The sequence below is a fragment of the Apus apus genome, chromosome 10 (assembly GCF_020740795.1).
Source record: "Apus apus isolate bApuApu2 chromosome 10, bApuApu2.pri.cur, whole genome shotgun sequence".
NCBI lineage: Eukaryota > Metazoa > Chordata > Aves > Apodiformes > Apodidae > Apus > Apus apus.
The window spans coordinates 18,616,152-18,638,646 of record NC_067291.1 but is presented as its reverse complement, the minus strand read 5'-3'; the positions used below and the strand labels follow the sequence as shown (position 1 = coordinate 18,638,646).

General features: G+C 51.5%; 1 protein-coding gene across 2 annotated transcripts in view; it reads left to right on the top strand.

Annotated features, from left to right (window-relative positions):
- Positions 1–21,133, top strand: part of PCSK6 (proprotein convertase subtilisin/kexin type 6) — a 35,738-nt gene extending 14,605 nt beyond the window's left edge. Inside the window, exons 7-21 of one of the 2 annotated variants that reach the window (XM_051628586.1) lie at positions 675–847; positions 4,801–5,013; positions 6,645–6,745; positions 8,327–8,430; positions 8,859–8,976; positions 10,023–10,211; positions 10,883–11,019; positions 12,997–13,176; positions 13,716–13,818; positions 14,456–14,652; positions 15,084–15,171; positions 16,419–16,510; positions 17,799–17,928; positions 18,921–19,033; positions 19,480–21,133. In XM_051628586.1, coding sequence (XP_051484546.1) covers positions 675–847; positions 4,801–5,013; positions 6,645–6,745; positions 8,327–8,430; positions 8,859–8,976; positions 10,023–10,211; positions 10,883–11,019; positions 12,997–13,176; positions 13,716–13,818; positions 14,456–14,652; positions 15,084–15,171; positions 16,419–16,510; positions 17,799–17,928; positions 18,921–19,033; positions 19,480–19,577 — 2,036 coding nt within the window. In that variant the 3' untranslated portion in view covers positions 19,578–21,133. Of the gene's footprint in view, positions 1–674; positions 848–4,800; positions 5,014–6,644; positions 6,746–8,326; positions 8,431–8,858; positions 8,977–10,022; positions 10,212–10,882; positions 11,020–12,996; positions 13,177–13,715; positions 13,819–14,455; positions 14,653–15,083; positions 15,172–16,418; positions 16,511–17,798; positions 17,929–18,920; positions 19,034–19,479 lie in introns of those variants that run through there. The other variant, XM_051628587.1, reaches the window with a different exon arrangement.
- Positions 21,134–22,495: the final 1,362 nt, after the last annotated feature.

The following is a 22,495-nucleotide window of genomic DNA, read 5'->3' as shown; positions in this document are numbered from 1 at the left end:
CTGCAAACTGCTGCCGCATTCCCAGCTGGAAGAGTGAGGTTGTTCCAGGCAGTGGTGTCATCCCACCATGGCTGGGGTCCTGATTTCCTGGCTCTGATTTTGGCTGTGGAAACCAGACACTAGGGCTTCTCCTGGGGGCTTCTGAGGCTTCTCCTAGGGCTTCTTCCTCTCGCAGGCACTGCTGGTATCAGTTGGGCAGGGACAGCTTTCAGGGATGGTATCAGTTGTCCCCCTTTGGGGGAACGGCTTTGTCCCACCAGCATGCTTGAAGCTGGAAGGGGCTGTGAGCATTCGGGAAACACCAATATCTTCCAGGTGGAGAAATGAGTTAGTTCAGGAAAAGGGCGAGAAAATGCCTTTTAGTGAAGGGGATTTTGCCACCAGGGAGTGCAGCAGAGCTCCCACTGCCCAGTCCCCACCACTGAAGGGGAAGCAAATCTTATCCTCCCCCCTCCATTGCTTGCCATGAAGCCAGAAAAACAGAAAACTTCCAAAAATAGGTGCCTGGCTTTTGGCTGCTGGGCTCATCAGCGTGTGGGGCTGCGGGTTGAAGCGATTCCAGGCTCGCCTGAGCAGGGCGGTTTGTGCCGCTGTTAACAAAGCCCTTTGACTGCAATCCTTGCACTTTCCTCCAAGCCATTGAGCCCTAATGTCTGATGTTTTTGTGCTTTTAGGCATTCGTATGTTAGATGGCGATGTAACAGATGTTGTTGAAGCGAAGTCGCTTGGCATCAGACCCGATTACATTGACATTTACAGCGCGAGCTGGGGGCCAGATGATGATGGGAAGACAGTTGATGGACCTGGTCTATTGGCCAAACAGGCTTTTGAGCATGGCATTAAAAAGGTGTGGATCTCACAGCGCCCAGACGCGCTCGCCCTCCTCCTCCTGCCCCGTGGGGAATGTGCTGGGGGAAAATCCGGTGCGGGGATGGGCGGCTCGGCCCCCCGAGGCGATGCCAACGCTAGGGCTGGGGGGCGGGGGGGAAGGTGAATAATCTGATTTTTCATAGTTTTTGTTTCTGCTCCCCCCTGGGTTGTCCCTAAGAGCTGCGGTGGATTTGGTGGCCGTGGGAGGTGCCTGGTGATGGGAGCATCTGGCAGGGCAGGCAGGTCCCAGGTTGAGTTGTGAAGCTCTGCCGGGATGAGAAATTCGAAGCAGTTCTTGGTGGGGGGGATCAACACTAGGCACCTCAAAATGTCCCCCCAGTGCCAGTGCAGAGGGAAGCAGCCACCCCCAACCATCTCCATACCCATCTCCTTCATCCTCCCTAGGCCCCTTTTACCCTCTCCCGAGGGTCTCCATCACATTAAGCATTTCTCTGGTTTTCCACTTGTAGCAAGCGGTTTTGTCATGGCGGTGGGGCAGGATCCTGCTGCAGGATCCAGCCACAGGGTGCAGGAGAAATTCAGATTATTGTTCCTAAAGTCCTCCAGCAAGAGGGTTTCAGCGGGTGTCACCTGGGATTGAGAGCTGTCAATCCCTGCTGGGGATGCCCTGGCCTTCCTGTGCTGCTTCATTTTTGGGGCGCTTTTTAAAAATGCCCCATATTGGCTAGAAACATCCAGGAAAATTACCTTTCTAGGCAGCTCGGTGGGTGCCGTGGCTAAGTGTGGCAGCAGCTCGGGGCTCTGCAGTTCATGTCCCCCAGGTGCTTCAGTGAATTTGGGGTTGGAATTCTGCCACTGGCAGCCCCAGGCTGGGCTGTGACCCCTCCACCATTTGCACTCCCTGCCTCCCCCTGTCCCTGTCCCTCCCTGCAGCGCCAGGACTTGGGCGGCCGTGGGCTGGGGCGATGCAGCCGCTTATCTAAAAATAGGGTGGAGTGTTTTTCCCACTATTTATTTTGTTTCCTGCCGAGGCAGTGAGCCTGCCGAGGAGTCCATTGAAGTGCCAGGGAGTTCACACCGTGTCAATACAGAGGGAACGAACTGCTTTTTAGACCTATTTTTTTCCATGCAGGAGCAAATGGGCAGCAGCCGGATTCTTGCCTGGCATGAGATGCTCTTTTCTGTCTCCCAGGGGACATCAGACCCTGCCACCCCTGTCCCTGTCTCCCCTCTGCTACCTGTATTTGTGGCACCCACTATCCTGTGTGCGCAGCTCTTAATTGCTGATTACTTCTTAAATTATGAGGAAAGTCACAAGCAGAGTTAGCCACCACCTTTAGCCCAAGCAAACAGCTGTAACTGAGTTATAAATCCTTAAAATTGAGTTTTTAATGGAAACATTAAAGTAACGGTTATCTATTAGCGATAGGACTGCACTGGGATGATTTATCATCTTGTTTCTCACTCCTTCAGTCTCACCTTATTAGTTCCAGAGCTAATGAGGGGATATTTATCCTGGGCTCTCATGGACTGTCATTGGCCAAACTCCCAAGCCCTGGCAGTGCTGCAGGAGCGGGGAGGTGCCGGGCATCTCCATCCAAGCCAGGATGAGCTGGATCAGCTCCAGTCTTGGCCAGGGAAGGAATCTTTGGCTTAAATGATGCCCAGATTCAGGTTTTCTAGTAGCTAGAAGCCCCTTTCCAGGCTGGTGTTGGCTTAGGAGGGTGGCAAATAAAGCAGTTGGGTGTTCGGGGGTCTGCTCGTGGAAATCGTGGTAGTTGCTTGTTTGAGGGCAAAGGGAAACTGGGTTTTTCCAATATAAGGAAGTTGGAATACTCAATGAGCTCTTGCTCCGCCAGGAGATGCTGTCAGGTGTTAGGTGTGCATTGCTGGGGTGTTGTTTATGTGCCTGTTTGTGTCCTCATGCAGCCATGCTGGCTCCCAGCCCACTTTCCTCCAGTACAGCCCTGCCCGGGGTGGTGGGTTGGGACCCAGATTCAGCAGCATCTGTAGCCGTGATGCTTGGGGTGCAGGATGCAAGGGAGGGCTGGGCTCCCTGTCTCCTGATCCCCATTGGAATCATGGTTATGTCTCCTCACAGCTTCAGTGGTTGGTGCCTGGTTCTGCTCCTCCTATTAGTAACTTGGGAAAGCCTGAGTTGTGTCTGGCAAGGCTCATCTTCAGAGATAGTGTTATTTTAGTGTTGGAGAGCCAGACGGTTGCTGCCAGCGCAGAGCACGTGGGCTGGGATGCTGGTGCCTTGGAGATCCAGGAAAGCCTGGAAAGCAGGACTGGAGGTGTCGGCAGCAGCCGTGGTGGGCTGGCAAGCTAGGACGAGCTCTTTGTGATGCAGGGCAGGGCAACAATTCCCTTTGCAATTGCACTTTTTCTTGCAGAGCTCCAAGACAGCTCTATTTAATCTTTGTTAGGGAAATACCCACCCGGTTTGGCTGGGAGGCAGCCCAGATAATGAAAACTTTCATAAAGTAGGGGAAGAACCTGACTTAGCTCGTGTATCCAGAGGCAGGGTCAGCCCAGAGAGCCTGTCCCAGGAGGAGGGCGAGACAGGTAATAAACCATCCCTCTCCCTCCAGCACTTCAAACCCACGATAAATCCCAGTGAATTCCTCCAGAGCAAAACTGCTCTTTTATTATTATTATCTTTTTTTTTTTTGCAGAGGAAGCTGCTGCAGAGCAGTGGGAGGGATGTAAACACCAGATCTGCCCAGGCTAGAGCTGAAAATCTCTCTGTGGCAGCAGCAGTCAGGGGGAGGACGGGGCTTCTCCACGGCTGCTCTGTGCTTCCATCGCCTGCCAAGCCCGGCAGCGAGCCGCCCTCCCTGGAGAGCCCTGCCTCACAGGGCAGGGAAGCAAACCAGCCACTTCATTTCCTGCAAAATTCTCCCCTCGAGTCACCAAAAAAAATAATAATAAAAAATTCCTCCATTGTGACCATGACACCCTGTTTGAGGATCCCCACAGGCGGCTGGGTGATTCCTGGGTGCCCTGGGAATAACCCTGGCAGTGGTTTGGGTAGCTTCACACCCTTGGGTTCATTAAGGGCCCCCTCATTGGCATCGTGGCTGCTGCTGCCAGGTGGGATTTTCCCCCGGCTCTGGGGAGGTCTGGGCACCTGGTGCACTCCTCCCACCCCCCCCGGTTCCTGGTGGGTTGTAGCCAGTGGGAACAGTCCTATCAGATGTTCCTGCCAAGCGATGGAGAAGGTGTGGGGAGAAAAGGCCAGGATTAAAAAATAAAAAAACTAAAGGAACCTAAAAGATCAGCTGGGAGGAGGTTTGTGGTGGTTTGATTGGGTTCACAAGGAGCTTTGGGGGCTCATCTTGAGTGAGACTGGGGTTTTGGGGGGTTTCCTGCAGGTTCTTCCTGCAGCTCTGGGAAGTTCTGCTCTTATTGCCCTGTCCAGGGGCTCTGAGCCCCCAAGGTGTTTTACCCCAGGAGACCCCATGGAAGATACCAAGATTCCCCATCACCAGAGGCTCTCCCATCCTTGCAGGGAATTTCTGCCTGTCAAACTGGGGTGACCGAGCCAAGGGCCATGTTTGTAGGTGCTGCTCTGGGGAGGCTCAGCACTGGGCAGGATGGGAGCCATTCTTCCAACCTATTTAGATGAGATATTAGGAGGACATTCTTTGCTGGGAGGGTGGTGGGACACTGGCTCAGGTAGCTCAGAGGAACTGTTGCTGCCCCTTCCTGGAAGTTTTCAAGGGCAGGTTGGATGGTGCTTAGAGCAACCTGGTCTAGTGGGAGGTGCCCCTGCCCATGCTGGGAGGTTGGAACTAGGTGATCTTCAAGCTCCCTTCCAACCCAAACCATTCGATGATTGGTTTGACCTCCTGACCCAGATTTCACACCAGCATCCCAGTGCCAGGGGGTCCTGCCTAATCCTTCCTATGCCCAGATGGCTGCTCAATCACCTCCTCTCCCCCTCTGTCCCCTCTCTGCCTGCAGGGCCGCAGGGGCTTGGGCTCCATTTTTGTCTGGGCATCGGGGAACGGCGGCAGGGAGGGCGACTACTGCTCCTGTGATGGCTACACCAACAGCATCTACACCATCTCCATCAGCAGCACCACTGAGAATGGCTACAAGCCCTGGTACCTGGAGGAATGTGCCTCCACCCTTGCCACGACCTACAGTAGTGGGGCTTTTTACGAGCGGAAAATAGTAAGTTTCACCCCAACATCATGGGTTTTTTTTTTTTAATGGTGGGGCCAAAATTGCTCCTTTCCTTGGGAAGAGCTCAGGGATGTGGCATTTTCCCTGGTAAATGCATGAAAGGGGCTGGAGGTTTGCAAAGACACCCGTGCAAATATTTACTTGTCCCCCAATGTGCTGGCTTGCTGTCCCTTGCTTAAAAGGAAAAAAAGGGAATTTTGAGGATTTTTAGCCTGAAAGAGAAAAAAGAGGGAGGATGGAGGAGTCTGGCAGGGATGTGGCAACTCTAAATGGGGAGCAGAGACTTTTTGGAGTCAGGAACAGCCTGGAAGCATGTAAAGGAGGGGATTAGCTTAGTTTTCCTTGCAGCCCAGGCTGGATTTGCCCTGTCCCAACAGCTGCTGTGGTCTCATCCCAGCAAGGCCTTTCATTGCATCACCCCTGTTGCCTTTATCCTTGTGCATCACCCAAACCTCAGGCAGTAAAACATCCCCTACCAGCATGATGCCTTACCTGAGCTGGGAGAGAGTTTTTCACTCAAATTAGGGTTTTTTTTGTCAAAAAAGTGTGTTTTTTACAATACATTTGTTTGTTTTTAATTCATAGAATCATAGAATCCTAGGGGTTGGAAGGGACCTCGAAAGATCATCTAGTCCAACCCCCCTGCCAGAGCAGGGTCACCTAGAGTACATCACACAGGAAGGCGTCCAGGCGGGTTTTGAATGTCTCCAGCGAAGGAGACTCCACAACCTCTCTGGGCAGCCTGTTCCAGTGCTCTGTCACTCTTACAGTAAAAAAATTTTTCCTGATATTCATCTTAAACCTCCTATGCTCCAACTTGTATCCATTACTCCTTGTCCTATCACTGGTCTTCACTGAAAAAAGCTTAACTCTTGACACTCACCCTTTACATATTTGTAAACATTGATGAGGTCCCCCCTCAGTCTCCTTTTCTCCAAACTAAAGAGACCCAGCTCCCTCAGCCTTTCCTCATAAGTGATTTCCTCAGAAGTGATTTGTTTGGCCCCTCGAGGTTTAATTTCCAGAATCCAAGTGCCTTGTTGGGGCTGTTTTCATGGCACTGAGGAGCACTTGCATGGCTGAGGCCAGGACCAGCCTAGGGCTGCTGGAGCATCTCTGGGCAAAACAGCAGCTTCCAAGGGCACCTCGGGGAGAAACTGTGTGACATGTTCCTGCTCCTCTCCAAAAATCACCAGATTAACTCAAAATCCAGGAGACTTTTCAAACTGTAACCGATGGAGCATCTCTTTGCCCACTTGCTCTCCAAGCTATTGGTACCCAAGCATTCTGCACTGCCCTGAAATGACAAAGCTGGAAATGATTGATTTTATTCTATTTTTTTTTCCCTTTTTCCTCCATGCAAATTAATATTCTTGCCTGACACCAGGAGCTGGAGCTTTTAAGGAAGGAGTATAACATGGCACAGCTCAACATGCACCCGTAATCATGCCAGCCCTGCCCTTCTCACACCGCTGCATCCAGAGCTTTTCCTTCAGTTGCCCCACAGCAAAATTGACTGGTTTTGGGGTTTTTCCCCCTCCTTTCAAATAATTTTTACACCTTTGAGCAAAGGGAAATGTAAGCAGGGGTGTTTTCTCATGTGCCAAATGTGTCTGCAGGTCACCACCGACCTCCGGCACCGCTGCACTGACAGCCACACCGGCACCTCTGTGTCCGCCCCCATGGTGGCCGGCATCATCGCCTTGGCTTTGGAGGCAAAGTAAGTGTAACCTCACTTGGGGGGGATGTTTCCAAATTTATTAGCTCCAAGCATAGCAGAAAGAAAAAAAAAAAAAGTGTTGTTTTTTTTTCCCTCTGGAGCAACTCAAAACGGGGCAAAGTTATTCTAAATTGCTCCTTTTTTGGCAAGGTTTGATCTGGTGGTGTTGTTTTGCATCTAATCTCCCTGCAGGTGTTTTACTGAGCTAATTCTTCACTTGTTGCCATGTGTTGAAAAGTTGGGGTTGGTGAGATAAGTCAGGCTTTCCATTTGGTGCATTGAGAGTGCTGACAGCCAGCTCCAACAGGAGTTTTTATAAATACTTCCTGGGGAAAAAAAAAAAAAGTCAGAAAACATCACGGAAAATGGAAAATGTCTCTAGAAGTGATGATTTTCAGAGAGTGTTTCATTTCTGGGGGAAAAAGGGCTACTTTTGCATTATGTTAAAATCCCACACGGTGTGACCTGCAGTGACATGCTCCCCAGTTCAGCAAGCTGCTCTTTGCCTCTTATCCCCATCCTGATGCCATCCTGATCCCATTGTGGTTCCCAGGCCACAAGCAGCCCCAGACTGGGGCCAGGCTTACCCCTTGGGCATCCCCATGTTGCTCCATGGAATGTCTTCTCATGAGCTCCTTGCTGTTATTTTTATGGGGTGGAAATAAAAATCAGGTGGGAATAAGCCACAGGACAGCACTGCTCTTGTGTCTGGGGATGGTGATTCCAGAGTGTGGGCTCCATTCCCTCTCCTCCAGTTGAATCCCAGCATCCAGGTCAGGTCAGCCTGTTTCCAGAGATGCTGTTTTCATTACAAAAAAGCTTTAGATGTAATTTTGAGTTGTTAAGCTGAGGCATAAAATGCAACATTACCAGAGCCTGGTGCTCAGGAACTCCATTACGACGAGAAGGAATAAATTGAATTTCTTTTCTTAACTGTTGCTCGAGAGCAATATAAATCCCAGCTCAAGATGTTGAAGAACCGACTGTAAGAAAAGTGTGGAAAATTCTTCAGTGATATCCCTGGGCTGGGGTCTTGGGGGGAGCTCAAGAGCACATGGAGCTCAGTGTCCAGCGGCCTGAACACACAAACCTCACATAAATCCAGCCTGGAGGGGCTGAAAATACTTTGGGTCTCATTTTTTTCAGTTAAATGAGCAACCCAGGGTTTTTTTCAGCTGTTGTTTTTTTTTTTTTTTCCCCTGTCATTCCTACAAAGGAAAGGTTTGCTGGTGCCCTGCCTCAGGGTGTGCTTCAGTCCCCATCTCCTACAAGAAGATGAGGAAAACCTTCCTGATTTGCTCCAGTTATACCCCTCAGCATCAGAGCTCAACACCCTGGGCCAGGAGTAAATCCTGCAACGCCCATGGGCTCGTGGCATCCCTCCCTGGGGCACCACCCTCTGCTGTTGGCCAAGTGATGGCCAACCTCCAGGCAGGAGATCAGCATTTAAGTCTTCGATCCATGCCTTTTTGGAGCAGGAAAGAGGTTTTTTTTGAAGCTTTTTAACCCAATGGGAGTAGCTGCTGCTGCTGGGAAGACTGGGAGCAGCAGAGCCATCCCATGAGCCACGTGTTGTTGCAGCCCCCTGCTCACCTGGAGGGATGTCCAGCATCTGCTGGTCAGAACCTCGCGGCCAGTGCACTTGCGAGCGTCGGACTGGAAGACCAACGGCGCGGGACATAAAGGTGAGGGGCAGAGGGGATGTGGGGAAAATGGCCACAAGGGGAAATTAAAGATCCACAGAGCTTTGCTCATGGGAGTGTTTGCCCTGGATGGCTCCTCTCAGCTGCCTCGGGGCTTCCTACCATTGGGCTGTTAAGTGGAAGGAGAAGAGGGCGATAATGCTTGGGATGAGGTGCTTGGAAGCCTTGCTTGGTGGAAGCTCTCCTGAGCTGCAGCATTGTCCTCTTCTTTCAGTGGGTTGCTCCCAACAATGGGTGTTGCACACTACTAACGTGGATTTGGGGTGGAACTTGGCCAGGATGATGAGCTCCATGTGTTGAAGCACCTTGTATCCAACAGGATCAACTCCACGCCTTCCCCGATGCTCCACCAAGCTCTGAGGAGGAGCTGCTTGGAAGGCAGTGGGTTTCTGAGTCTTCTTTCTTTCCAGTTAGCCATCTATATGGCTTTGGTCTGGTGGATGCAGATGCTATTGTGGTGGAAGCCAAGAAGTGGAAGTCAGTCCCTCCCCAGCACGTCTGCGTGGGAAGCCTGGACAGGGTGCCCAAGTGAGTGCTGTGGGGGGTCTCCCAGGGAGACCACTTGGAAGGAGCTTTGGTGGATCTGGCTCTTGTGATGCAAAGGTTCAGCTGCTGTCCCTGCATTTGGAAGGGAAAATGAAGACACAGGGTTGCTGGTACAAGCTCATGTGCAGGCAAGGTGATGTTCATGGATTTTACAGTCAAGAGTGACCCACATTATCACCCCAAGGTTGTTTATTGACCCAGAAGTGCCCACCTGGGGTCTGTGCCTCTGACTTGGCTCAGTGAAGGTTCCACAAGGGCTCTCCTTGACCAGATTTGATGGTGGCTGATTTATTTTTGCCCTTTCCATGCTTTTGCTTCCCAAGTGTGTGATCAGCAGGGAATTTTTCAGGGCTGATGGTGAGAGACCAAAACCAACTTGCCCATTGGGTCCTAGATGTGTTGGGCTCTCCTCCCTCTTCCACTAAACACCTCGTCTTGATGGAAGACACCAAAAACTGGTGCTTTATTGCAAGTGCTCCCAAATTTCCAGTGCCTGGGAGTTGCTTTGAATTTGGCTTCAGGTTCAAACCAGCTGAAGTTCACCTCTCATCCTTGGTAGGTCTGTCTGCGCTAGGTAGGGTGAGGGATCTGTCCAAATGGACCCTCCTGGTTTGCCACTGTCTGGCTGTAGAGCAAATTGAGCTGTTCATTGGAGAAGCAATTCCTTTGGAAAGACTCGGCGTATGCAAAGCAGGAATGAATTTGGAGCCAAGTGTGTTCATGAAACTATTTATCTGATACAGACACTAATTACAACCCGAAGAGGAGTGTTGTGCTGATAATTATAAGACAGCAGCGTCCTTGCAGCCCATGAGGCACAGATCTTAGAGGCAGTTCAAACCCATCTCGTTACCATCAAACCAAGTCAGCAAATTCCTGAGCTAGGACACCGTGTTGCAATGGAGGGATGAGATAATTTTTGCCATGAAGCAGTAGGAGACCTGGTTCAAATATAACTGGGCATCCAGGCTGCTGGGACCCAGGGAGCACTGCTGTCCCCAACACAATGCTGTGCCTGTCCCCGGCAGGTACATCCGTGCAGACCACGTGCTGCGCGCCAGCACCCTCAGCAGCGCCTGCGCCGAGCAGCGCGACCAGCACGTGCTGTACCTGGAGCACGTGGTGGTGCGGCTCAGCATCTCGCACCCGCGCCGCGGAGACCTCCAGATCAGCCTCATCTCTCCAGCAGGGACCAGGTCGCAGCTCCTCGGCAGGAGGTAAGAGTGGATGGAGCATGTGCTTTTGCTGGGCAGCGGTGTCATTTAGGGGTGTGCTGCAGATTTGCTTGGTTTCTTTTTGGGGGATGGTGTGGTCATTCTGATGATGATCAGAGGGCTGGAGCACCTCTGCTATGGAGACAGGCTGAGAGGCTTGGGGTTGTTCAGCCTGGAACAGGCTCCAGGGGGACCTTGGAGCACCTTCCAGTGCCTGAAGAGGGCCCACAAGAAAGTTGAGGAGGTATTTTGGACAAGGGTGTGGAGGAATAGGATGAGAGGTAATGGCTTTAAACTGGAAGAGGGTAGATTTAGGTTAGACATTAGGAAGAAATTCTTCACTGTGAGGGTGGTGGGACACTGGCTCAGGTTGCCCAGAGAAGCTGTGGGTGCCCCACCCTTGGAAGTGTTCAAGGCCAGGTTGGATGGGGCTCTGAGCAACCTGGTCTAGTGGGAGGTGTCCTTGCCCACATAGGGATGGTCTAGATGGTCTTTAAGGTCCCTTCCAACCCAAACCATTCTATGATTCTGTGCTTGGGTCTTGGCTACAGGAGGGCTCCATGCAAGGGTGGACACATGCAAAGATCCCTAAAATCCTTAATTACCCATCTACCTTTTCTGATTTATAAGACATTCAAAGTCACACCTCTTGGTGCATGGCATTACTGTTGCAGAGTGTTTGACCATTCCAATGAGGGCTTCAAGGGCTGGGAGTTCATGACTGTCCACTGCTGGGGGGAGCGGGCGGCAGGGGAGTGGACCCTGGAGATCCTCGACACGCCGTCCCATGTGCGCAACCCCACCGTGCAGGGTAAGGGTCCCCTGTCCCCCTCATCCCCAAAGCTCTTTGCAGGCGGCTTCACTTGGCCATAACTTTTGCTGTGAGTTCTATGGTCTTCAGCAAAACTGTATTGCCCATTTCTATTTATTTTTATTTATTTTTTTTTTTAAATGGGCCTAAAACTCAAGCCCTAAGTGCAGGAGGCTCCAGGCCTGCTGGGCTGGGAGTGGGTTTTCTCCCACAAGCAAACTTGCTGCAACCCAGAGCCAGGTTTCCAAAATTAAACCATAACGAGTCAAAACGAGGAAACCCGAGAGCTGTAATTGTTGTTTGTTTGTTTTGCTTCACTGCTGGGACATCTGGTGTGTGGGCTGGTTGTGCAACTGGTGCAAGGGGACGATGCCCCTCAGGCTGCAGACGGACAGACATCCTGTCCTCTCTGGGCTGCCACTGTGCTGGCAGGGGGTGGCCAGGCTCAGCCTGGCCCTCTGCATGTCCCCAATCCTGCCATGTCCCCTCTCCCAGGCTTGGCCTGCTTGCTCCCTGACCCCTTCCTGGGAAAGGAGCCAGGCTGGCAGCATCTGGTCCCACTGGGAAGGGGCAAACGCTTCACTGGCTGGTGGCAACGGGGCTTGAAGCATCCTGCCTGGGGCTGGCGTGTGCTGTGGGGGTGTCAGAATCCACCCCATCATTGATAGGAAGCCAGGAGCGTATTAGAAAACTCTCCCACGCGACTTTCTGGCGGGAGGTGCATGTGGGGGGTTGGTTGTGCAGAAAGTGTTTCTGCTTGCTGCCCTCACCCAAAAGCTTTTGAACTGAGAGAGAGCAGCAGCGAAGCGCCCACGGGGCTGTTTTTCCCCCAGTGTTTATGGTTTTCAGCGGGTGTTTCTGAGCCTCTCGCGGGCGTCAGGGCTTGGCCCGAGCTGGCTTCACAAAATGAAATTAAAATGAGCCTGTTGGGTCCCCTCCTGAAAGAGTCTGCACTGGGTATGAAGCAGAGAGGGCAAAGCAAGAGGAAAAAGAGGGAAGTTGCTCCCAGCCCGCAGCAGAAATGGGTAATAAATGTTAATTTAAGACCATTAATTTCAACAAATTAAATAGGTTAATTTAATACAAATTAAATACTGTGGGTGTCCTGTTGCTGGCACTGCCCCATGACCAGCTCCAGCCCTACAGAGCCTGGGACATTTTAGATTCAAAGCCATTTTAATTCTGTCAGTGGAGACGTGTGGCTGAGCTTTTCCCTGGCTGATGCCACCCAAGTTCACCGCTTTGCAGACTCTGCTCTATTTCGCAGTGGGTGGGTCCTCTGAACCCTTTGGGAGAGCCAAGGGATTTGGGTGTTGGAAATTTTAAGCCCTTCCTGGAAATGCAGGGATTAGTAGTGAAAGCCGAGCGTGCTGCAGGCGTCAAGTGGCTCCCATTGATGGGGGATTGAAAGAGAACGAGTGTGGGAAAGAAGCAGCAGTAGTTTTTGGACCCCTTCCCCAAAGCAGTGTGGGTTGGGTAGGACCCTGCATGGGTATAAGGGTGTTGGGGGGTCCTCAGCCCACAGGTGCAGTGCAGGCTCTGGTTGTCCCTGTGGTGTTTTGGGGGAATACTGACCTCAGACCTTGAACAGGTCAGGACACCGGGTGGCTGGAGAAAAAGCAGCAAGAAATAATCTGGTGTGTGTCAGGCAGCTTTTATCAGATAGAAATAATCCTCCGTTATGAGGCTTTTAAAGTTACTGGTTCCTCTGTACGTTGGATATGAAGGGTACAGTCATGCTGCAGTTCATCAGATGAGTTATAGCATAAAAAATCCCTTGTAGGTGCATTTGTGCAGGCTGGGAGCTCAGGGGCTCCTGAATATTTCAGGGAGTTCATTGTTTGCTTCTGAATTGTCATGCAAGTGTTGAAGCCCTAATGGTCTGGTCCATCCTGCTCCTGCTGCCCCAGAGCCAGGGCTGTGCTCTGGGGTCCTCCAAGGAGGAGCAGGATGGGTGACACTGTGGTCACTCCACAGGGAAGCTGAAGGAGTGGAGCCTCCTCTTCTATGGGACAGCTGAGCACCCCTACAGCACCCCAGGCAGCCCCCAGTCCCGCGGGAGGGTGGTGGAGGTGCCAGCATCAGAGATGGAGCCGTCGAGAGCTGCTTTCCTGCAGAGCCAGGTGGAGGTGGCAGAGGAAGAGGAGGAGTACACGGGTAAGCACTGGCCGAGTCACCACGTTGTTTCCCCCCAAAGCATCCAGGAAAATGCAAACCAGGGGAGCCATGAGGCCTGATCCTGCCCGGGGCCAAGGCGGGCTGGGAGGAGTGGTGCCTGTGGCCGGCGTAGGGCAGCAGGATGGTGAAATTAGAAGGTAGCAAAACGCCCCGTCCCAGCCCTCCCACCACAAATTGGTGGTGCAGCTGTCTGGGGAGTAAAAAAAGCTCCTCTGACCACCCTCCCCCCTGCTGGTCCCTGAGGAGTGGGTCCAGCCCCTCTTTCAAAACTGCTTCTGCACCAGGGTGGATAGTCAGGTGGGATTTGTGCCGAGGAAGATGAGTTGGAGGAGAGGCGAGTACCCGGAGGTGTGCAGCACCACAGGATAAGATACATAAGATCTATAAGATAATAGATATAGAATAAGGTGGAGGGTCTTCAGCCCCTTCCCCACATCCATCTGTGCTCAGAGCATCCTGGCAGGAGGGTCTGGGGGACCCAGTCTCTCCCACTGCTGAGCTGGCCTCTCCCTCCCCAGGTCTGTGCCACCCTGAGTGTGGTGACCAGGGCTGTGATGGCCCCAACGCTGACCAGTGCTTGAACTGCATCCACTACAGCCTGGGCAACATGAAAACTGGCAGGTGAGGGATGATGGGGTGTACCTTTGGGTCCCTGGGTGGGGGCAGCACCTTTCCTCAGGGCTTGCACCTCCGTGTGGGTGATTTTACAGAGGAAGAAAATTACGGGAGAGAAAATGGAGGGAGGAGGAGGTGAGGGGATCCCTGCCCTGTACTAGGATACTATGGGGTGGGAAACGCAGAGATGGAGAGCCCTGGAGGGCCTTGGCCATGCAAGTCCTGGTGGGGAAGAAGCATTGGCTTCAGCAGCTAGGGTCACCCATGCCAAGGGACAGCTGGTTGAGGTGCCAAAGCACCTCTGGAATTGAGGTTTCTACTCCTTAGTCTTGGGCTGGCACATGGAAAGTTTACCCATATTTGGGATTGTTGGCCAAGAGAACCTCCAGCTCTTTAGTACAGAGCCACGATGTTCAAGATACCCTAAATCTTAAGCATAAGAAGAAAAAGAGCCCAGACTGGGTGAATGGTTGGACTGGATGATCTTAAAGATCTTTTCCAACCCAAACAATCCAATAATATCAGCATCAAGGTTGAGGGATGCCCCAAATGCTGTGGGGAGGGGACAGTGGTGGGCACTAGGCTGCTGGGGGTTGGTCGGGTGATGGCACCAAAGCCTGGGCATTCTTGGTTCCCTCCCCAGGATGTGTGTGAGCTCCTGCCCCGCGGGGTTTTTCGGTGACAAAGGCGCCCGGAGGTGCCGCCGGTGCTACAAGGGCTGCGAGCGCTGCGTCGGGAGAGGACCGGCCCAGTGCACAGCGTGCAAGAGGAGCCTCTACCACCACCAGGAGATGAGCACCTGCGTGGTGCTGTGTCCACCTGGGTTCTACGCCGAGGAACGTAAGGATGTTGATCACTTGCAAGCTGTAGAATGAGGGATAGGCAGGGGTTGTTTCTGTTTTAAGCGCTGTTGGGGGAGAAAGCACCTTGATTTTTTGAGTATTGGCTTTGAATTTCTCCCCTGGACCCACTTTGCACAGCAAGGGGAGGAAGAAAACCTCTGGGTGCATGGTGCAAAGCAGAGGCACGCAACTCAGCTCTTAATTAGAAGACTGTAATTAATGATCCTAGCTGCTTGTAAAGCATATTTCTTCATAGCAAGCAATGACAGATAAGGTCATCTGCCATAGCAGAGGCCTGTCAGGGTGGGGACATTCCTCTCCTCTCTGGGGAGCTGGTGCTGGGGTGCAGTGGGGCTTTGCAACTCCCACTGCCACTTGCAAATCACTGTCCAGATTTTATTCTCCTTGTCTCACTTTGGTTTTTAAAAGGTCAGAAACGTTGTCTGAAATGTCATCAAAGCTGTAAAAAATGTGTTGGCGAAGCAGACAAATGTACTGCATGCAAAGATGGATTCAGGTAAAATACCAGCATGGGAGGATTTTATACTTGCAGCATCGGTATCTGTGGTTTAAACTTGGAAAAAACAATGGAAAATTAGGGAATCAGTTAAAGACCCAAGATCCTCCTTCCATGGCACTACAGCTGTAGCGTGGAGCTGGGAATTTCAAGGTGATCCTTTGTGTCCCTTTCTTAGCTGAAAAGCACGATGTAAATTTAATTACCTTTTCTCCAGTATGTGTCAGGGTGGTGGGTAAATTTTCCTGCAGGGTCAGAAGTGCTTGTCCAAACTTTGTGACCTGCAACCAGAGCAGCTCCAGGCATCCCAGCATTTAAAATGGGGGGAAAAAAAAATAATGAAAATGTTAACACTGCAGGTTGCAAACTGCACCTTTCCTCCTGGGTCTCAGGCAGCTCCATCAGAGCCTTCCCAACCAAATGGAACACTTGGTTTTTGCTCACCTGGCTGAGCTGGTGCTGGGCTGGGCTGCTCCAGGCAGGTTGAAAAGTGCAGAAACCCCTCCTGTCCACACAGGAAAGTTTTATCCAGTGTAACTGTTGGATGGAGCTAGCATGGGAAAGTGGTTTACCAGCAGTGCTGGTGCAGGTGGGGCAGCCCTGACCCTGCAAGGAGCACTGAGTGCCTTTGCTGCTGGCCTGGCAGCTCCTGCGGGATGCAGATTCCAGCCGTGCTGGTGAGCAGCGTTGGCACCGGGGAGAAGCTGTTTTCCATCCCTGGTGCACATGGAACTAGAATCCCATAGTGGTTTGCATCGTTCAGGGGCTGAGAGCCAGAGCCAGGGTGTAGCAGCAGGACTCTCTCAGACCAGGAAATTGCCACTGCCAAAAGATTATCCACTCCCTTGGAAAAGCAAGTGGAGCCACTTGTCGGACATAATCCACACGGCGCTTGCTTTTTATTGTCCAATATCCTTTTAAGCTGGGACTTCAAATCATCCCTGCCACAGTAAAGCAGCACTGGCCCAGCTGTGGCACTGAACCAATTTCCTTTTATTCCAGGGAGCCTCATGATGCAAAAAATCTTCAGGAGAGCTGGGCTGGTTGCCCATGGGAAAAAATAATTATATTTCCTCCTGAACACTTAATTAAGGAACCTGCAGATGTCCCTTTGGTCCAGGCAGGACTTTAATTTCTCCTGAAGTGCTGGCTGGCTTTTAGGGCACTGGGGATGCTGAGATGGGGCTGTGTGGAGTCCTCAGAGCCTGCAGCTCCCATTGTGACCGTCCTTTCTGCTTTCCTGGCAGCCTGGCAGGGGAGAGCTGTGTGCCGGAGTGCCAGCCTGCCATGTACCTCAGCCGGGAGCCCCGGCAGTGCGAGACCTGCCCCACTGGCACAGGTATGTCCTTCACCCCACAGCATCCCCATGGAAAACCCCCAAACCCTCGTGCATCAAGAGCTGATTCTCCCAGTAACCCCTCCCCCTCAGCCAAGGCAGACCATGCCAGCAGGGAAGCAATCCCACCCCTCCAGCACATCCCACAAAGTATATTCATATTAGAAGGGTTTTTAGGGGAGTTTTTACATTTTTTATTAGAGCCATTCTTTATTTCCCAATTCCTCTGAAGCCAGGTGCTTTAGTTTCATAAGGTTGCAGGGGAGGCCATAAAACCCTCCCAGGGTGATGGAAGATGGCTTTGCAGTGTGTAAAAATGTCAGGCAGCTGAGGTGAGGTGTGTTATCCCAGCTGAGCTGGCTGCTGCTGGCTTTCCCCCACTGCCCAAAGTCCCTCAGCATTCCCTTTACATCCTGCCTTTTTCACTTCTTTGAAGTCCTATTGTTTTCCATTGTTAATGTTTGCATCTGCCCTCAAGATCATCATAGATCTGATGATAAGATGATGTCCAGACAATTCATGTTTGGTGGCCTGAATCTCATCTATCATACATGGGCAATTTCCTAAGACTAAATCCAAAATATTTATTGATCTTGTTGGCAAGCGTGGAAGGAAACAGGCTCTTAATCCCTTAAGAAAATTACTTCCCTTCTAATTCTTATTCCAGTCAGTGTAAATGTACTTCACCACAATTATTTTTCAAGCCTTTTCTCGTCTCCTTTCCCTGCATAACCATTTTTCAAGCTCAGTGTGTGGAAAGCCTCTAATAATATCACCTCCATCACCATGGTTTGCTGTCTAGCCACAGCACACCAGCCTCAGAGCAGGGATCTCTGCTTTTCCATCTCCTCCCAAGCCCTTCCCTCCAGCTCCTCAACAGCCCATTTTAGCATCTCTTTTTCCACATATTACTCTACATTGGTTGGGAAAGCCAAATGGGTGCACATTTGGGAGTGGTGGCTGATGCCCCAGAGGGGATTTTGATGTGCTGTCTCCCGCTGAATCTCTGTGGCCGGCTCTTGGGTGGGATTTTTTGGGATAGGAGCTGGGGTTCTGGGGATAAGAGCTGGTATTTTTGGGGGTGGGAGCTGGGATTTTTGGGATGGGAAACTTCAGTTTTCTGGCGTGGGAGCCAAGCAGCCAGTGGCACGACAAGCAGCTTGCTCCCTGCCAGGCATGGGCAGGGCAGGGTGAAGCTGGTGCTCCCCATCCCATGTGCTGGTGCAACATGGCTCCTGTCTCTGAAACCACCCGTGTCATCTGCCCTCTCCTTTCTCCCCTGTCTCCACAGGGCCAGGTGAGGAAGACTGTGCACCCTGCACCCCCGAGGGCCCCGTGTCCCACTGGCACTGTGTCCCTGCCTGCCGCCCTGGCTTCTACCCCGCCGACAGCCACGGGCTGCCCAACAAAGTCTGCAAGAGGTACGGAACCACCCCGGTGGCAATCAGAGCAAAGCTGGGACTGACAGGGAGAGCTGGCAGTGATGATAAAAAAGACCAAACACATCATGCTGAAAACAGCTTGCAGCTGGAGCTGTTTACTAGGGAAATTAAAATAGGGGTGAGTGAGCCAGAGCAGCCACGGGGCTGGACCCTGCCCGGTAGATTTAAGAGGAGCAAAGCTCCCCAGCCAGAGCCAGCCAGCCAAGGTATCTTCGGGCTACAGTGGAAGGGGCTTGGCTACAGTGGAAGGGGCTCGGCCCTGGCTCCAGGCTCTTTGGGGGAGGTGTGGGAGGAACGGGGATGTTTAGATAAATATTCCATCTTTCACTCAAACCTGCTCCATTCACCCCAGGGCTGTGTGCTCGCTCAGCATGGGGGCTGAGTACGGGAGACAGGAGGTGCCGGGAGGCAGCAATTTGCTCCCACTCTCCAGCAGTCTGTGCTTTAAGTGAGGAGTGGGAGTGGATTTAGCTTCATTAAAGTGAGCATGAAAGGGAAGGATTAAAGGTGACTTGGGAACACACAACAGCAGTCCCTACCTGCCCAGGGTTTTGCTCACCTGTGCTGGCTATCCAGTGGGGAGGAACAGGGGCTAGCACCCCTTCCTGGGGATTTTGGGAAGCCACTGTCCCCAGGCAGGAGGCATAGCTGCTGGGTTATTTTCCCTAAGCGAATGGGTGGGAAAGGCACATATTCTCTGCAGAGCCCTTCTTGTGACTGTGATTTCTGGGAGGAGAGGTGCATGTCCCACTGAGCCTTCCCAGCAGGTGAGAGGAGCACTTCTGGGATGTCGTGGGATGTCACTGGGAATTGAGCTGGCCCATTTTTCCCAGGGCTTTGGTAACTTCCCAAGCTTCAGCTTTGCTGTTTTCCACATCTTCTGATTCAGTCTGGATGTCACAGTGCTGGCAGACACACTTTCTGGCTGGGGTCAGTGCTGGTTCAGACTATGGTGGGGTCTCTGTCCCCAGGTGTGATGACCACTGCTCGGCCTGTGAGGGCTCCAGTGGAAACTGCCTCAAGTGCAAAGAAGGTTTCAGTCTCCTCGGTGGCTCCTGTGTAACAAATGAAACCTGCACCAACGGTAAGTAGTTGTGGCAGAACCACTGGCACCATGGTGCTTCCCCGGAGGCAAAAATGAGGGGTTTGGGGGATTCCCTTCACAAGGTGTAGCCAAAAGTGCCACAGCTCTTGGGCTTGCTGGGGCCTGGCTGCAGGGAGCCAGGCTCTGGCTGCAGTGGGAAGGCAGCTTTACCTGGCAGAGCTGCTGGGTGGCTGCCTATTCTCAAACACATCAAAGTGTTTGTATTTCATTGCATTTTAGTCTTGGGGCTAATTCTCCTGCTTGCTGCAAAGCTGCTTTATTCCTTCATGAAAACCATGTGAAAGATGCCTTTAAAAAGCGACTCCTTTTCAATTCTCTCTCTTCCAACACTGGAACGAATTGCACCGCCTGTTACGTGCGATGTTTGTTTATTTAAAATGTTAATCTGCTCTCATTTTCTCTTGTTCCTCGCCTCGGCCTCCCAGCTGACAAGACTTTCTGTGAGATGGTGAAATCAAACAAGCTCTGTGAAAAGAAGCTGTTTGTGCAGTTCTGCTGTCAGACGTGTCTTATGGCTGGGTAAAGTTCAGCGGCTGCATCCATCCCGGACTTCCACCAACTGCCAGCCCAGTTTTGCCAAGTGTTTAGGACAAAAGTTTTATTTTTTCAGCTTTGGGAGAGTTGACGTGGTGCTGTCAAGCATCTGCTCATAAGTTTGATAGCTTTAATATCACTGTCAGCACGTTTCTATAGCAATATGTTAAGCAGAGGCTGGATTGTACCCTGAATGATCAAGCCTGAGAGGCAGCAGACAAGCGGTGATATTAATACTCTCAAACAGTCCTCGTGAGCAGGGACTGATGCATGATCCATGTACCCAAGCCTGATTCTTCACAGAAAACCTCCTGATGTGCCCACTCCGAGAGGCTGGTGGGAGCCCTGGCTGCACAGGGTGCAGGACTTGACACATCAGAGAGGAAAGAGCCGTTCATGGCTCAGGTGTTGGTTCCCTTTCCTGACAGACCCTGCATGGCTGGCGCCGCGCTCTGTGCGCAGGGAAAACGAGGAGCCGGGTGGTTCCCAGAGCAGTGCCCTGCTGGGATTCCGGCGGTAGCTGTTTCCCTCTGGCCGTGGCAGTAACTGGAGATTTGAGGACCAAAGCAAGAGCTGATCCACAGGGCTGTGCAGGCCTGTCAGCCCAGCGGGGCTCTGCCCTGCAGGAGACTGCAGGCTGGCAAAACCTGTGTGCCTGCAGGGAGCCCTGGGGGCTGGGGGGGTTTGTCTGCACGGACCAGCCTGCGGGGACACGGTCTTGCCACAAATTGTATTTCCCTCCTGGAACTGCTAGGAAGTTGCTGATTAATTCTGTTCTGGAATATGCTAGATCCTTCCTTTAAACGAGGTGGTGTCCTGATTAATCTCTTCTAGCGTTTTGCGTTGTGATCCTTCCTGTTTCACTGGGTACACCCCCTTTCTCACAAAATCCTCCTGTCCGGGGCAGGGATTTTCCTTGGGCATCTGTTTCCAGAAGAGACATTCCAGAGATCTGGCCAGGAAACTCTTAATTTTACAAAACCCTTACCTGAAAAAAACCTTTTCACATTTTCTCTTAATAGTAAGTCATGTGGTGTTTATATAATTGTGTTTAAAATATCCTTGGCTATGTTGTTTTACAGATTTTAAAAAAATAACTTATACAATCCCTTTTTTTTTGTTTTTCCTCTGTGGACTATTTTTTATATGGGAGTGGGGAATCTTTTTTTGTCTTGCGTCCTTTTCTCCTCTCTGACCTTGCAGAGCTGCTCTTTACATCAGACGTATGTAAACACTTTCCTACACTGCATGTTCTGATTTTTTTTTTTACTGTTAATAGTTTTAACGAGTTCAACCTTTTGCCAATGAAATTCATGGTATGAATTGTCACCAGTTCCTCCTGGAGCTGGGATAATCCCTGCTTGGTTTCGGTTGCAACGACACACACCCTGCCTGGGCTTGCCTGCTAGAGCTTTACCTCAGCCGGGTGAAGAGGGGAGAGCCACCCCGTCACCGGTCCTCACCTGCCTGGGCCAGCCCCAAGGAAAGATGGAGCTTTGGTGAACTGACCTTTAAGTTAATAAACTGTTGATCTCTCCTTACAAATGAATCTGTGATTTTTATGAAGTCATGCAGCCACCATCCTGACCCGAGGCAGGGCAGCGATGCATCGTGTGTCTTTATTTTGCTGGACAAAGCAGCAGTCCTGGCTGGAGCTTCTGAGCACATGTGGGAGAAACAGCTCAGGAACAGATGAGCTGCATCTGCAGAACCCTCATTTTTATTCTCAGAAAGGTCTTTTGCCTTCAGAGGAAACTTGTATCCTAAATACCTGTGCTGTGCCAGGCTGGGATCTCTGGTGCACCCAGGGCCATCTGCCAGGGGCTGGGCGCTGCGCTTGGGCAAGGCTGGACGTGTTCTCTGCTTGTGGGGGATCCCAGATGAGCTGGCAGGAGGGATCACTCCACTTTCACACCCATACATGGAGCATCCTGTGGCTTCCAGTGCCCCACTGGCATTGGCAGCAGCTGGGAACCCCAGGACCACCTTCCCCCTCTGGCTGGCTGGGGAAGGAGAGGAGCTGCTGTTGTGTTGGGAAGCGGAGGGAGCTGTGAAGCCTTTTCTTTGTCATGTTGGTTTTGCAATGTTTAACCATGGGCCAGGTGCCCAGGGTAGTGCCTGGATATGTGGAATGGAGCTTTTTAAGTGTGGAAAAAAAAACAACAAAAAGGACCAGGCTGTCCCATGAGGGAAGATGCTTTCTCAGAGCTGTGCTGCTGTGGGCTCCTGTGTCTTGCAGGTCTTCACATTTATTGGATGATAAATCACCCGATTATTCAACATTTATCACACACAGTGAATCCTTCTGTTTCTCCAGGATTCCCCTTTTGGTCTTGGGCCAAACCGCAGGTCAGAACTAGGGTGAAATGCTCCTGGCTTCTGCCCCTTCAGTTGTAAAATAACAGACTTTCATTTCTGTTGCTGTGTCAGAGTCAAAAAGCAGGAGCTGGGAACTTGGGAGTCCTGCATCAGCCCTGCCTTCCAGTTCTCTGGCTCTCGATGGCCTGCCTCTAAATACTGCTCACTGGTATATTTAGATGTGCCAAAATGCTAAAAAACCCAAGATGTTTACCCTTACATCCTTGGCATAGCTTAAAATACACACGCGGTGAAGCAACGCAATTTAAGATGACCAGTCCTCAGCAGTCCCAGCTGTATCCTGCTTTCTGCTGCCCTCCAGCCTGCCAGGGAAAGAGAAACAAATTCTACATCTTGCGTTCATGCAACAACATCAGCTTCCAGCATTTCCCAGGGCACTAACTCCCTCAGAACTCATTCTTGGAAAGTAATAAAATTCAGATTATTTATCCAAGCTATTGCAATGCTTGCTTGAAGCTATTAAAGCCTCTGGTATGCTCAGAGGATCAAAGTGGCTGTGTCTTCAAGATAAATGCATATTTAGGCAAT